The sequence below is a fragment of the Polypterus senegalus genome, chromosome 11 (genome assembly GCF_016835505.1).
Source record: "Polypterus senegalus isolate Bchr_013 chromosome 11, ASM1683550v1, whole genome shotgun sequence".
NCBI lineage: Eukaryota > Metazoa > Chordata > Cladistia > Polypteriformes > Polypteridae > Polypterus > Polypterus senegalus.
This window is the reverse complement of record NC_053164.1, coordinates 115,669,925-115,687,187: the sequence shown is the minus strand read 5'-3', so window position 1 is coordinate 115,687,187 and position 17,263 is coordinate 115,669,925. Positions and strand designations below refer to the sequence as shown.

At 40.1% G+C, this 17,263-nt stretch overlaps 1 protein-coding gene across 1 annotated transcript in view; it reads left to right on the top strand.

Moving 5' to 3' along the window:
• The window catches only part of LOC120539468 (cysteine-rich protein 1-like), an 80,548-nt gene that overhangs the window by 42,026 nt on the left and 21,259 nt on the right, over positions 1–17,263 (top strand). Inside the window, exon 2 of the mRNA XM_039769545.1 lies at positions 7,777–7,871. Coding sequence (XP_039625479.1) covers positions 7,777–7,871 — 95 coding nt within the window. The remainder of the gene's footprint in view (positions 1–7,776; positions 7,872–17,263) is intronic.

Sequence of the window (17,263 nt, the reverse complement as noted above, 5' to 3'; positions counted from 1 at the left end):
CACTCAAAGACAGTACTTTGCTTTCCAAACAACAAAATTTGGATTATTGAGGAGCTACAATGGCCTCCTGAATGCCACTGAATTAGAATGCTCTCTTTTCCAAAAGAGTCTCTGGAAGACATGCAGTAACTAAAAGCTGAGTAAAGGAAAGGAAGCTTACAAAGCTAAAACAGAAATCAGATTCACTCAGAATAACTTGAAAAATGTCTGGAATGGATTGTGCATAATTACTGGACTCAAGCAATCCAGGGCTCAGGTGCTAGAAGAAGATGTGGACAAATCTAAGACCCTGAACCATTTTTTTATTAGATTTTTCCTACCCATGTCCACCTTCTTCCAGTGACCCATCTGCCCACAACATCCCTACTACATCAACAACTCCTACCTCATTAACTGGAATGGCCAGAGACAAGCCCACCTCTGAACTTTAGTGTGGACTGTCCATAACAAAACACTATGTAAGAAGACAACCAAGGAAACTACACACAGGAAAACTACAGCACCAGATGGAGGAATCAGTTCTCAAGGCCTGTGCTGACCAACTTTGTGGTCTCCTCTGACAACTGTTCAATCCTTAAGGCTCCAGAAAGTGCCTGCTGTCGAAAACATCCTGCATTGTTCCTCTTCACCTAATGACTACAGTCACTTATTTCTCACATCATGAAGACCATTGAGAGACTGATCCTGGACAATATGAGTCCTCTTGTGGTGGACCACCTGGACCCACTGCAGTTTGGCTGTCGGACAGAGATTGGAGTAGAGAATGTAATTATTTATCTGCTCCAGGTGAGGCTTATCCTCAGTTGGACAAAGCTAGCAGCATTGAGAGGATTATGTTTTTTGTTTTCTCCAGCATTTTCATTGCCATCACTGTTAAGGGGTAAACTCAGAGGTATGCAGGTGGACAAGCCTGTAGTGTCCTGGATAATGAACTATCTGTTGGGCAGACTGTAGTTTGTGAGACTGAAAGACTGTGTTTCTGATAAGGATCTCTTCACTCTGTACACCTCTGACTATAAATACAACACCAGGTCACATCACTTGCAGAAATTCTCAGATGATTCTGCATTTATGGGCTGTATTGATAAAGGGGATGAGACAGAGTATAGGAGTCAGGTGGATGGTTTTCTTTCTTGGTGCAAACAGAATTGTCAGAATCTTAACATCAGCAAAACCAAGGAATAGACTTTCACCATACCAAAGATCCTCTGTGTCCCATCGCTATTCAGGGAGTAGATGTAGAGGTGGTCCACTCTTACAAGGACTTGGGGGTCCACATTAATGACAGGTTGGACTAGTCTCTGAACACAGAGGAACTATATAAGAAAGGGCAGAGCAGACTCTTTAGAAGACTGCATCCTTCACATCTTCGATTACTCTGTGATGGTCAGTGTGGTGTGCTAGGCTGGCAACATCACTTCAAGAGAGGCCCACCAAATTAGCAAGCTAATTAAAAGGACAGGCTCAGTTGTAGGACAGACTCTGGACCCCCTGGAAGTCATAGCAAAGGAGAGAATTATAAACAATGCTGCACATCTCTGACACACTTTGAATACTTTCAGCCAATGAATTATTCAGCAGAAGTGTATCAAGAAGCTACTGGGGCTCCTTTACATCAACAGCAATAAGTCTGTATAATGTCTCGTTGTGACCGTTACTGCCAAGTCAGAAGGTTTTTTTTTCTTTCTTTTAAAATGTTCTTCCTTTTTTAGTCATTCTGTTTTGTGTTTAGGCCATAATTGTAAATGTATATACAGTATATTTAGTTATCTACCTATTTGTGCATTTCTTTATTTAAAGACCTTTTGTAAAAAGCCAAATTTTCCCCAGGAACAAATAAAATTCTATCTATTAAGATAACTCTGGGCATACTGGGAATTGGAGTTCTTTACGTCAGTCCTGCTGGGTTCTGTGGGTGCTGCCAGGAGGTGCTGCAGGGACTGGGGAGCTCTACATCATGTGGCTCCCACCTCACTCAGAAGTGCTTCCAAACCACATGCATGAAAAAATACATGTACATACACTAATATGCACAATAGTGGGTATTGACAGTAAGGCCAGTGCACTGTAGGGGACAATCTCTCCATTCTGAAATGGTGGACTTGTTTCTTATACTGATGACACTGGGATCAAGGCAGGAACTAACCCTGGACAGGGTGCCTGTCCGCTGCAGTGTATATTCACAGACAAACACCCATATTCACTCATTCATTGAGTAACTTAGACTTGACAAGTAACCTGCCATACATCTTCAGGAGAAAAGACATTTCAACACAGAAAAAAAGTGAGACTGGCTCAAAAAAAATATTCATACCAGGATTCAAAGACAGATCAATTGAGCTTTAACTACTGTTGTTATTCTAAAATCAGCCATCTGCATTTTATATTACAGTTTTAAAACTATATTACAGAGTTATTATTTACAAACAAATCAAGAAGATAAGGGGCAGCACAATGGTGTAGTGGTTAGCACAGCACAGCTGAAACAGTCCAGGGTTACTGATGCCTTGAGATCACTGATTGTCACTGATTGTATAGACTCTGTATGTTCCCCCCCCCCCCGCCATGTCTAGGTGAGTTTTCTCTAGGTATTCTGGTTTTCCTCAATCATTTAAAAGAAGTGCATGTTGGGCTGAAGTAGCAAATGTAGATTGCTTCAATATCAGAGAGTACTGGTATGTGTGTGAGTGGAAGGTTTCTCTCTTAGTCCTCGTGATTGATGCTGGCTCCTTGTGTCACTGAACAAGTTATATGAGTTGGATGAACGAATGGATGATGAAAAGATGACTGACTGAAGAGTTTCTCATAGTAAGGAATGGCATATACATCCTCAGTTGTACACCTTCAAGGTCAGCTCCATAACCACCGAATCTGGCTAATTTTCCTTCAAAGTCCCACTTAAAATGAATTTACTGCAAAAAACAAAAGTAAAACACCTGGAGGATAAAACAGACGATTAGAGTGCATAAGAAGCACAATTTGCCAAGTGCAATTTTTATTTTTCACTCACCTACCACACCCTGACTGGCAAGCTTCAACATGTAATTTTGCAGTTGGAACCACAAGAATGAGGCAGGCACACTGTTTGCTGAGGCTTGTTTATGTGGATTGCAACGTCAGGCCATCTTTGTGGAGCAGCTGATCATTCCAAATGTAAATGGGAGGCTGAGAGACACCGACATGTCTTATGTAAGAACATACGTGTTTTAACATTACTTTGCAAGAATGTAATTTACTTTCAAATACATTTCTAAGTGGCAGTCTAGTAATAACAATAATGAAATAACAAGCCTTAGTTAGCATAGTCATCAGAGTCAGCAGTACTCCATCAAAACCTTTTCAGTTTTCACTTTTCACTTACAGGTTTACAGAGTCATTATTGCCATGTGTACAGAGTGCAGGAAAAATCTTACTTGCACTTGCAAATTGGCATACAACATGTCACCACTCACTGGTGCCATGATTAATAAGTATTATTACTACCTCTGTCTTCTTTGCCTAAAAATCTCAGAACACAGTTTACAATACCATCTACCATTAAAAATATCTATTTTAATTTTAATGCTAATGACACTAAACTGATTAAAACTGATTATTGAAATGCATCTCAGTGCTGAATACAATACATGACGTTACTGCTAAATGATTGGAGGAGGCAGCTATTTGCATTAAAGAGCTCATTGATCTAATAAACTATATACAAACAAGTACACTACAGAGTTGCACTTTTGAAAGTTCTATCTATCTATCTATCTATCTAGAGGGGTAGCCTGTGTCCTTACCTGGCCGGGACGCCCTCAAGGTGGAATTACTGGTGGAGACAGTGTGCACAGGCCATTATCTGTCCTCAGGATCGTTAGATGACAGCCTCCCGCTGCTGCAGTGGTGCCTCAGATTCCCACAGGGCATACTGGGAATTGGAGTTCATGGGGCTTCCACCTCACTTGTAAGTGCTTTCGAACCACGTGTATGAAACGCCATCTTTCATCTTCCGGGTAGTAGATGAAAGGATCTGCCTGTCTCAGTTTTGTGAGCTAGATTCATGTGGAAGATGGATGAAGCTTTCAAGGAGGAGTAGAGGAGGCATTGACCAGCAGCAGAGAGAGAAAGAAGGAGACAGAGACAATAGAGTTAAAGAGTGATGTATATTGTGTGCTGATTTGAAAATGTGGCATTGGTGTGGGAAATACTTCATAAGGAAGGTTTCCCACAAATAAATCCTTTTTTTTGAATTTTATACTCTTGTCCTAGTCTGTTTGTGTTGGGTGTTTGGGGAGCTGGATCTCCCCCAGCCATTCACACTATCTATCTATCTATCTATCTATCTATCTATCTATCTATCTATCTATCTATCTATCTATCTATCTATCTATCTATCTATCTATCTATCTAAAGTATATTGGGATCACAGAATTTCACGCAAACACCCCTACAGAGCCATATACATTCCTCAGACCTCTTGTAGTTGTGCCTGTCCACAGTAGGCAGTACACACCATTGCTTTGTGAATCCTCCGGACAGTGAATAAACCAGGCTATCACATTCTGAATTGCATTACTATAAATTATATTAGGATCACTTAATTTCAGATTTTCTCTGTCCTCAGTTTTTTCTTGCACATTTAAAAGATGTGCTTGTTAGATTAATTGGTGACTCAAAACTGAGGTATAATTGTCCATCTTTGAGGAGCAATGGTCTAGCACCCCATCTGGAATTGATTTCTGTTTTCCACGTGATGCTCCAGCCATCTACAACCCTGAACTGGGTTAACATTGTTTAGAAAGTGAGGTTCAATGGTTAGTTCCTGTGCTTCATATCATTTTAGTGTGGGGTCTGCACATTTTCTCTCTCTGTTTGCATGAATTTCCTCCACATCCTTTTTTTGAGTTTTTTTTTCCCCATATGGTATCTCTAGAAATGTAAGTCTATGAGCAACAGTATTTAACAAAGGGAAGTTTGATTAACTGGTGATTATGAACTGAAAAATTTGGGTTTTACTCTGAGTACTCTGGTTACCTTAGAAATTGTGTAAATTAAGTTAAATGGAGTACCTTGCAATGAATTGGCATTGACATTGCATTAGAACACAAGTCATCTGTAACGAGTTTGACAAATATCATAACTGCTCTGGCACAATGCCGCCAGAGATCGGACTTTTATTTCAGGCATGGTCATCTGGAGCTCACTTCATTTACAGCTGCAATAATGTGTTAACATTAAACATACTTACGCTTGTTGCAGACATCAGTGTTTAGGCCCTCAAATAAAGGTTCTTTGCGTGCCTTTATTTTAGAGACGAGAACTTCCATCTCACACTACTGGATGTGTCATGTAGGAGGCTGCTCTGCCAGCCAATGAAGGTCAGCAGCATCATGATTGCATATGCATGAGGTTGATTAGCATGGTACATACTGTATATGGTTATTTCAGGGTAGAGCCAGGCGGAGTTTGAGGAACATTCACGAACGCCCATTTATAAGATGATTGTGATTTATAAATGTAGAAACATGCGCATGCCAGGTTTTATAAATGTAATTTTTTTTTTGCTGTACTCATTTTCCTTTTTTTTTTTGGTGTATGCGTATTTTCACGTTCGGAATCATACAGTGTTCTTACACTCTAAGGCTGTTTCTTACCTTGTGCCCAGTACCACCACAATAGGCTTTGGCTCCTATGACTCTGAACTGAATTGAGCTACAATTTTTATGTTGGCCTGTTTCCTTTCGCAACCCAATGGACAGTGTATTAAGTTATTTGTTGTATCTGCATTGGCTTGCTCTACGTTAGTGTGGCTGTGTAAGAATCCTGGAGTCCACTGAGTACGCAGTTGGATAGTGAAGGCACAGCTGGAACCCAAGGTGTTCCTTCATTGTCTTTCTCATTCACAGTATCTGTAGCTTTTACATCCCTCCTCCATTATCCTTGCAGTCTAACTTCAACACTTGACAGAGCACACACCAATAAATACAGTTTGCACATTTTATGTCAGTTTGTTTAAGTTCTTTGATGGAAGCTAGGTGATAATGAAGAATAGTACCGAAGGAATTAAAGAATGAATGAAAGCTTTACAAAAATAATTAGAGCACATTCTGTGAGTGAATGGATGAATGAATGAATGAATGAATGAATGAAAGCTATACTTATAGAAGAAGAGCAGGTCTGTGAAAGAACAAACAAACATTTTACTTAAAGGATTAGAACAGGTTTGGTGAATATATTAATTAATAAATTAATAGCAAATGTATTATTTAGATAATTATTGCTTTTGTCAGAGTACATATAATTTTACACAGGTTTTATTTCATTTGTGAACAATTTGAATTTATTTCAATTTTCCGGTTTACTATTTACATGTTTGCTATGCGGTGGGCTGGCACCCTGCCCGAGGCTTGTTTCCTGCCATGCGCCCTGTGTTGGCTGGGATTGGCTCCAGCAGACCACTGTGACCCTGTAGTTGGGATATAGCGGGTTGGATAATGGTTGGTTGGTTGGTTGGTTATTTACATGTTGCAAATTGTGGATCATGTGACTGCGGCCATTGTGCCTGCTATGGTGCCTCCACTATAAATAGGGCCACTTCCTGAGTCAGGATTATGCTTCAGTTGGATAAGTCATCTGTCAGTGGGTGCCAGTCCTTAGTAGGATCAAACACACACACAAAGCCAATATAGAATTATCACTTAACTGAACACACACATTTTTGGAGATGTGCTAGGTAAACTAATGCACATGAAAAAAAAAAACATAGAGAAACAGGATGAATGTGCAAACTCCATTAAGGCAGTGACTGGATGAAGTATTTATACCACCGGTGCTGGATTCACGTAGCAGCAGAACTAACTAGTGAGTCACCATACTGCTCATGAATGAATAACAAATAAACAAAATTGCAAAAAAATTAAGGTAGGGTAAGAAGATGAACGAATGAAGGAATACCTTAGGTTAGTTAATAAAATAGGTTCCACAAGTAAACGACTGACATAGCAACTAAAATCAATGATAAAATACATCAGGAAAAAAAAAGAATTAATGGACTTGAGGGATCATTCTCAAGTAGTATACATTGGCATGAATTACGGACTGAACAGGATGAGAGAAGGAACAAGGAGGATTGTGCTTGATCAATCGCAAGAACTGAATAATAATTGAAAAACTGGATGGAGCAGAAATCTGTCCCCACTGTGTCCCTCAACCTGGTTTGTGAAGACACCAGTTGGTTCAGGCGTAAGGTGCCTTTGAATGTGGATCAGAGAGCCACATGAACAGGTGGTGAGTGGCAGTCACAGCAGGTGAGGATGATGAATGGCAGATTGAGGCCCAAGAGCGACTGAGATCTTAACACAGAGGGCCGATAAACAAAACTGCGTCATTCACAGCCAGCACATGTAACTGGAGTGAGTGTGATCTGCTGGTCAGGGATTCCCAAGGTTTTCACCTTTGTAAGCGGTGTTTTTATTTAATTTTTTTTTTTTTTTTTTGCCTTTCCTGGTGGGCTCGCCACAACTGACAGCTTACAATGACATGACAGGTGTTGTCCTCTCACTATGTGTCCTGTGTTATTTTCTTCACTTTAGTGCCATCCACGTTAGTCTGAGTAATCTTTGCTCAGCCCTCAGAGTGTGATATTTTGAAAGAATGCACAAAGAGAAAGCTGGCTCTTGGTTATAACACCCATGAAATTAGAACTTATGAGTTAATAATTATGGCTGCACATCAGAGAGGGGACTTTGGCATTGTGCCTAAAGGGTAATTGTCTGTGCCTTGTGTTTTTTACAGCGGAGAGAGTGAGCTCGCTGGGGAAGGACTGGCACAAGCCATGTTTGAAGTGTGAAAAATGCAAAAGGACTTTGACGCCTGGATCCCACTCGGAGGTAGGAATTTGACATTTGTCTTGCCTGACAAACCTGAATTGAAACTCTGTAGCTGACAGTCAATGATCCATCGACCTCAAGCTGCATACATGACCACAGCTGGACTAATGCATGTGATGGCTTCACCAGGCCTGGAGAGCGTCTGGCCTTGATCTCTTCTTCTTCTTTTTTTTTTTTTCTTTCTAAAATAGCCTTAGTGTTCAAGGGCATTCTAAACGTCTGTATAGTGCAAGATAATCCTTGATTATGCCAGTGCTGGTCAAGAGCAAATAAATTACCATCTAAATGATTCAGTCATTTCCACTTGCTTTGATTTGTATTCTAGTTTTCATTGTTAAGCACTGTGAGCTTAGAGAGAAAGGCACTATATAAGATAAAGGTAGGCTGATTCTTTTCAGGGCAGCAGAATGACACAGTGTTTAGAGCTGCTGCTTTACAGCTCCAGAGCCAAGGGTTCAAATTCTGACCCATTTACTTTCTGTGTGGACATTTTCTGGAGTTCATCCTCATTCCTCCCATGTTACAGAATGTTTGGTGCATAAATGTGCCCCACAATGGGCTGGTGCCTTATCCGGTGTTTGCTCCTGCCTTGTGCTTAATGTTGGTGGAACAGACTACAGCTCCCTGTGCCACTGACCCAGATTAGTGTACTAGCTTACAGGTGAAAGAATGATTCTTTTCAAGCTTTAGTTAAAAAAATAGCCCAGTATGTTTGTCCCTTTAAAAAGAGTTTCTTTTTTGAAATGCACTTAATAAATGACAGGCTGAGGGAGTCTTCAGCGCACAGTATGTGCCTGTCTGTTTTCACTCAATAAACTTTGTGCTTTATTTATATTTTTCACAGCAGATGGCATGGCAGTGCAATCCTGGGTCTAGTCATTTTCAGTATGAAATTAGTTGTTCTCGACTTACCTAGTTTCCTGTGAAGCCTTTGGTATCTTTCCATCTCCCAAAGACACGTAGGTCAGGTTAACATGTAACTTTAAACTGTCCCTTGTGCTTGTCAGTCTGCCCTCTGATAGACTGGCACACTCTCCAGTGCTGTTACCTGCCTCATGCCCAGTGCTGCTGGGGCAGATTCAGGCTCCCCATGACATTGAACTGGATTAAGTGGGTATGTGAATGACTAGCTTACTGAATTATACACTTTCTCTATGAATCCAAAGCTGTAAATCTGTCTTGTCAGTCAGTCAGTCAGTCAGTCACCCTGATACCCTATCATGTAGATCTCTGTTTAGGAGAGTACAGATTTCATTCTTTAAGGTTGATGTCATAAAATTCTGTTCCTGGCATTCAGGGATAAGCCCTGCAGCTCTGCTCTGCAGTGGCAGGAATAGCGAGGCTTTGGAAGTACAATGCCTGAAGTGTATCCGGCGCGTGCTTTACACTCTATGTAATAAAATATTTGTTCAATTTCCAAATCCTTTTATTGCAATATGGCAACATGTCATTGAGTGCTGAGTACTAATTCAGTAGCACCAGGGCCAAGGCAGGAATCAGCTGTGGATGAGGTGCCAGTCAATCACAGGGCACACTCACTGAAACACCCAGAATCATCGATAGCAAGCCAATTAAGGGTTGCCGTTCTACCTAACTTGCATGCATCTGGGATATAAGAGGTAACCAGAGTCCAAAAAAAAACCCCATTTAGACACACTTAGATCAGGCAAACTTACACAGACTCTGTCTGGGCACATAATATTTTTGGATTACTTGTTGACTCCTCACCGACACCAGGTTCCTATGGGGGTATCCTTAACACAAACAAAGCTCAAAGGATTGCTGCGGCACACAGACTCTACCATTGTGTCAAGGCTACAGTCCTTAGAGAGGAGGTCACTTACAGTATAATAAATAAAAGAGTTAGCTGGCCTCCCCTAGAAAGTCATCCATTTTGCTGTGCACCCTCCTCCACCATAACCTATCGTCTATGGGGGAGGAGCGAAAGCTTTAGATTCATCAAAAATATTGATCTTCAGTTTTTGACAGATCTTGATGTTTTACAGTCTCCTGATACCAAAAACATTGAAATCTCGATGATGAGTGTGTGTGTGTGTCTATGTGCCACAGTTACTTGAGAACGATCTAGAGCTAAAACAGCTGGATGGAAAAATCCCAAAATCGAAACTTAAGTCTGTTATGAGATGACGATGTGCTGCTTAGTTTCTGAGTCAAATCGTGCAAGAGAAAGAAGCACTCTAGAAGAACCTTCAAATACCGTAATTCTGTAATTAACTGTGAATTCTATTCATCATCTGCTATCGTAATGACCTATTTTATGATCTGAAAGATCAGCATCAGAGAAGTAAGTAAATACTGAAATGTTATCATAGTTTAGGTAAGCTGGTTCCATGGGCGCAAAGCCTACTGATGCTTACATCCAGATTTTTTGTATTTCATTTCTATAATGGAATTAAAAGTTTGCATTGCCTTATTCTTTGTTATACTGCAGATAGAGAGCAAAAGAAGCGTCTCAATTTTTAATGGAATAGCAGTCCTCGTGGGTAATTTGATATTGTACTAGAAAAAGCAACAGTGTGAGATCTTTAATAATAATAATAATAAAGAAATAATAATAATAATAATAATAATAATAAAGAAATAATAAAGATAGGGTGAGAAGCTCAGTCATCCGGGAGGGGCTCAGAGTAGAGCCACTGCTCCTCCGCATCGAGAGGAGTCAGATGAGGTGGCTCGGGCATCTTATCAGGATGCTACCTGGACACCTCCCTGGCGAGGAGTTCCAGGCATGTCCAACCGGGAGGAGGCCCTGGGGAAGACCCGGGACATGCTGGAGGGACTATGTCTCATGGCTGGCCTGGGAACGCTTTGGGATTCTTTCGGAAGAGCTGGAAGAAATGGCCGGGGAGAGGGAAGTCTGGGCCTCTCTGCTTAAGCTGCTGCCCCCGCGACCCGACCCCGGATAAGCAGAAGAGGATGGATGGATGGATGGATAATAAATGCATAGAAGAGTTACAATTCAACTTACCTTAAAATATATATAACATTGCAAAAGATTCTCAAATTTGCTTATCCAATTCAGGGTTGCAGGGGCATCATATATTACAGTATATATATATATATATATATATATATATATATATATAGATATACTAGCAAAATACCCGCTTTGCAGCGAGAAGTAGTGTGTTAAAGAAGTTATGAAAAGAAAAGGAAAGATTTTAATAATAACGTAACATGATTGTCAATGTAATTGTTTTGTCACTGTTATGAGTGTTGCTGTCATATATATATATATATATATATATATATATATATATATATATATATATATATATATATATATATATATATATATATATACACAGTAATCCTCCTCGATCGGGGTTATGTTCCAGAACCCCCGCGATAGGTGAAAATCCGCGAAGTAGAAACCATATGTTTGTATGATCATTTTTATATATTTTAAGCCCTTAGAAACTCTCCCACACTGTTTATAAATATTCTCCGCACAGTTATACAGTAAACCCTTGTTTATCGCGGTTAATCCGCTCCAGACAGATAAATGAATTTCCACGAAGTAGGATTCTTTATTCATAAATCTAATATTTTCGCAGTTAGAGCACAGAAAACCTGTTTACGACCTTCTAAATATGTTTTTTAACATTATTAGAGCCCTCTAGACATGAAATAACACCCTTTAGTCAAAAGTTTAAACTGTGCTCCATGACAAGACAGAGATGACAGTTCTTTCTCACAATTAAAAGAATGCAAACATATCTTCCTCTTCAAAGTGCGCGTAAGGAGCGGAGAATGTCAGAGAGAGAGTAAAGTAAACAATGAAAAATCAATAGGGCTGTTGCGCTTTTAAGTATGCAAGCACCGATAAAGCAGCGGCAATGAAGGGATCAATGCAAAGGTAGCCTTTCAGCATTTTTTACAGGAGCATCCCTATCTTCTAAGCAAACAGCCTCTGTGCAAAAAGCCCTCTGCTCACATCTCCTCCGTCAAGCGCAGAGAACGTCAAAGAGAGAGAGAGAGCGAGCGAGATTAAAGCAAACAATCAAAAAATCAATAAGTGTGCTTTTGGACGCACCTCGATAAAGCGGCATTTCTTAGAGGATCGTCCGTATCCACTAGCCAAACAGCTTCTGTGCAAGCAGCACCTTTGCTCACACCCCCTCCGCCAGGCTCAGAGAATGTCAGAGAGGGTGAGATAGAGGCAGAGACAAGCAAACAATCGAGCACCGTGCAGGAGGCATATCTTATAGCATTGAGGAGTTTTAGTTAATATGTAATACGTGCTCTGATTGGGTAGCTTTTAAGCCATCCGCCAATAGCGTCCCTTGTATGAAATCAACTGGGCAAACAAACTGAGGAAGCATGTACCTTAAATTAAAAGACCCATTGTCCGAGAAATCCGAATCAGCGAAAAATCCGCAATATACATTTACATATGCTTACATATAAAATCCGCGATAGAGCAAAACCGCAAAGGTCAAAGCGCGATACAGCAAGGGATCACTGTATATATATATATATATATATATATATATATATATATATATATATGTTTTATCTTGGTAGAGTAATATATGTATTGCTCTACTTTCCCCTTTTGTATTATTAATATGTAGCCTTAGAATACCTAATCTCACAGATTTACCACTGTATATAACTTATCCCCACCTTCCCTTCTATATCTATAACCTCAGGCAATTAGATGTAGTAAAAGACAAGCAGGAGTTAAGTTACACATAAAATAATGTATTACTGATAATATTCATAAATAATAACAAAATGCAAAGTACATTTGAATATTGGAAACCATACAACCTGATAAAATGGTGATGTGTAATTAAGGTGGCACACAGACTTGCAGTTACTTAAAATGTCTCTAGTTAAGGCATCATTGGTGCTCAGCTTTCAGCCACATGTCTGTTCAATATGGCTGCTGAGCTGTGCTCTTCATTGTGTTGTCTTCATCATCACAGGTTAGCAAGAGAGATGCTTCTTCATCATATGTGGGTCAGAGAGAGAGAATGTGGTTGAGCACGCATATTTATAGGTTTTCTCCAATTCCTAGAACCAATAGGACATCATGGTACTTAAGGCCTCTGAGACAAGCCAATTCCAAACAGCCATACCTCAGACCAATGGGTGAAGTAGAACATCTTATCTCCTGCCCCACCAAGACCATATATTACGGTAACCTGGCTTTGTGTGGGGGAAGGGGGAAAAGACTTTAGCAAAGAAATGCTCATCAAACTGGTTTAAGACACATCCCCCAAATCCTGTCGTAAAATTACAAAGAAAAGTCCTAAAACATGGGGGATAAACAAGAATGCCTCTCACCAAGGTACCACTAAATTACATTGGTTTGCCTAAATTATAAATAAAGACATACAAAACATTTATCAAGTTATATGCAAAATCCCACATCACAACACTCCACCCCGATGAATGTTTTGTACAATGTCTTTATAAACAATGTCTTTAAATTGTTTCAAGAGTCTGATGCATAACTTGTGCATTGATTGGCAGTATTTGCTCTCCCAGTGTTAAAAGTTGTCCGTGACCATTTGTCCATTACATATCTTCTTTATTTCAAAGACAATCTGAAGAACTTGGAAGCGCTCCTGATGACTTGTATCTGCTCCAGCTTGCTCAACTCTTTCTTTCTGCAGTCTTCATATGTCATCAGATCTGGTGGTTCAAAATGAGACAAGTCCACACCTTCCACTAAACTAGCCCACTACAATTTAGTCTATTGTGTGAATTTTTAATCTGTACTTGTTTTGTGTCTAACTGCTAATTAGACCCCTGTCCCAAACTATCTGTTTAAGCATATGCAGCTGTACAATTAACATCAAAATTTGAAAGGTAACATGCCACAGGTGCCAGTACAACCACTTCTGCCCAAGTGACAGCACATGTGCCACTGCATAAACTGTTCACAAACCAACATTTGTGGCCCCTCTGCACACATTTGGGGTTGACTTAGTTGCCTCTTGTGCTTTCCTACCCATGGTGCAACTCTTGACTGCCATCAGCCTTTACCAGTATAGGCTGGCATCACCACCATGAGACATCAAAGCTTTGCAACTCTCATCATTCCCCCCGTAGGCCACCCCTAGAGTTGTTTGCTCACCATATGCATACTCATTGTGCTAAACACCTCAGGTTAGAATTGGCCCACTGGTCCTGTGCCTGTACCACAGCCGACAATCTCAGCAGGGCTTCCGTATTTTCCCAATTAGACTATACCTAAACATCGGAGCCCATATGTCTTGCAAATGTATCAGCTGCACCTGCTTTCCTGAAAAGTTCACCAATTTTCTTAGTATACATTTTCCTTAATATTATTAATTATATTAATTATCCTACTTAATTAATTAATACCCAGAATGTATACTTTATGAGCCCAAAATAATCCCCTTATTTTTGGCATTCCTAACTGGTTTGTTCAGTTTCCACCCCTTGGAATATAAATTTGCTGCAGTAATGAACAAACCTTTCCTTTTAAACTATAGCTATTGTGACTAGTCCTATTATTATTGCATGACTTGTGGACTTGTTACTCACTTAAACCCCAGTAAGTGTCTTTTCCTTGCTGTCTCTTCAGTTCTTCTTCATGTCTTTGTCTTTAGTCTTTGCTTTTTGTCGTCTTTTCCTCTTTCTTTTTTTCATTCTGCTATGTAGGCAGGTATGCAAAATGGAAGGTGACAAAGCAGTTTCTGTCCATCTCATTTTCTTGGCTGTCGACCTGGTGCCAAAACTCAAACTTTGCTTCCAGGCATTCATTGGAACAGCTTGGCACTAGTGCCACGCCACTCCAATGTGCCAATGGTAACCCGATCTCCTGCATGGATTTTACTCTGCTAATTGCCTTCACTATTTATTACCTGCACCAAACCAAAGTCCATAAAAACCTTACAATAGAAGTAGCACTATTGCAAAAGGCCAGAAAATTGAAACAGAAATAACTGTTTTCCCTTTCCTGTCTTCCTGCGCTACCCTTCTATTTTTTTCATTGCCTGTGTGTCCTTTTTTTATTGTATGGTAACTGCTACCTGAAAGTGTGGGCTGAAACCTCTCCAGAACCCAAGTTCTAAATCCAGCATTCTCTAAAACTGACCTGTGTTCTTTACTAAAGACCAGCTCACTTTTCTCCATTTTATTGCATGGAGATTCATAGGCTGTCTTTTAACAACTGGTCAGTCAGGTTTTGAATTACTGAACCTAAGTGTGTGTGCTTTTTAATTACTGCTGGCCCTAGCACAGCTGTTAGGACCTCACACCCCTGTGCATTCCTGGCTTGCTAGCTGAGCTTCCTGCTGCACCATCCCCCATCCTTTGTTCTTTGGCTTGTCCTGTTTCATTCAAACCAACTCCTAAACTGGTGCACTTTCTTTCCAACTCAGCCATTCTTGCACTAGCACATTCAGACCTTTCACACACAAGCACTTGAATTCCTTTCATTTCCATTGTTCTTTTTTAAATTCCACACTTTCTTTACTCAGTATCCTTAAGCCAATATCCAGTTCATGCCCTCTAGTCAACAATTGCCATTCACACTCACCAGCTCCTCTGCCTTCTATCTGATCTCTTTGTCCTAAATCAAATTTCAATGCAGCACTGGTTACCTTTCCTAACAGTGGTGAAATACCTATCAGTGTAGCATGCTCTTTAAATACTGGACAGGCCTCAGAATTACTGGAGATTGTGGTGCAGTGGAGAATAAAGGAAGAAAACACCCTTGCTGTTTTCCTTCCTTTCATCTCTCTCCTTTTCCTCACACTCACATTCCCATTCTTTATCTGAGCACATCTGTCTCATGTAAGTCACCCACCCATGTTTTAGGGTTCCAGTCCGATCTGGTTACTATTGCCCTAACTTTCACCATGGGGTTTACATTTCTTTTTCCACTTCTTTCACTGCTTTCTACTTTAGCAGTGGGTGTTCTACATGCTAACACTTCACAATTATCACACCAACTGTTACATCTTTCAAAACTCTCACTCAACATTCCATAACTTTCACTTTCATTCACTTTGCTATTTTCTTCCTTATCATGATCTTCCTTATTACCAATAATACAAGCTAGTAAACCTCTTATAACAGCAGCTGTCTTCTTTAAACCTGATCTCTGTTTTCTTGCTTTTAATCCTTCCAACCCCTTCCATTTTGTGGCACACTCAGCTCAGCTTCTGCTTTCTCTACCTGAACTACAGGTTTCCTAGCTTTAGCCTGCTTCCCTCTGCCACTCCACTGGAAGATGGCTGACTTTAAAATGAACTTAGGCATTTCTAAGTCTACAATTTACTCTAATACAATTTGCCAAATTCGTTATGGGTTGGCCTACTTTTGCCCCTGTAAGCAAACATACACATACATACACAAAGATTCTAAACGAATAAGTACCGTATGAATAATGAATGCATGTCCCATCACTCCCTAGCACTTTAACCACTTAAATGCCGTATGAATGACGCATGCATCTTTCACCACTCCCTAGCACTTTAATTAGGGACTCACTACACCAGCACTAACAAACATGCGGGTGTCCTTGTGACACACATGAAGTCTCTACACTTTGTTGGTTATATTCCATTCAGCAACCAAACAATGTTTTACTTCCACCGCATTTGTACACTGGGTGCCCTAAAATTCACATACATAAACAAACACATAAATCAAAACAGCTACTGCTCTACTGCTCTACTTTCCCCTTTTGTATTATTAATATGTAGCCTTAGAATACCTAATCTCACAGACTTACCACTGTTTATAAGGTATTATTCTATATAACTTCTCCCCACCTTCCCTTCTATATCTATAACCTCAGGCAAATAGATGTAGTAAAAGACAAGCAGGAGTTAAGTCACACATAAAATAATGTATTACTGATAATATTCATAAATAATAACAAAATGCAAAGTACATTTGAATATTGGAAACCATACAACCTGATAAAATGGTGATGTGCAATTCAGGTGGCACACAGACTTGCAGTTACTTAAAATGTCTCTAGTTAGTTAAAGCATCATTGGTGCTCAGCTTTCAGCCACATGCCTGTTCAATATGGCTGCTGAGCTGTGCTCTTCATTGTGTTGTCTTCATCATCACAGGTTAGCAAGAGAGATGCTTCTTCATCATATGTGGGTCAGAGAGAGAGAATGTGGTTGAGCAAGCAAATTTATAGGTTTTCTGTCCAACTCCCTACAGCGAATAGGATATCATGGTACTTGAAGGCCTCTGAGACAAGCCAGTTTCAAACAGCCATACCTCAGACCAATGGGTGAAATAGAACATCTTATCTCCTGCCCCCCCAAGACCATATGTTAAGCTAACCTGGCTTTGTGTGGGGAAAACTGGTTTAAGACACATCCCCCAAATCCTGTCGTAAAATTACAAAGAAAAGTCGTAAA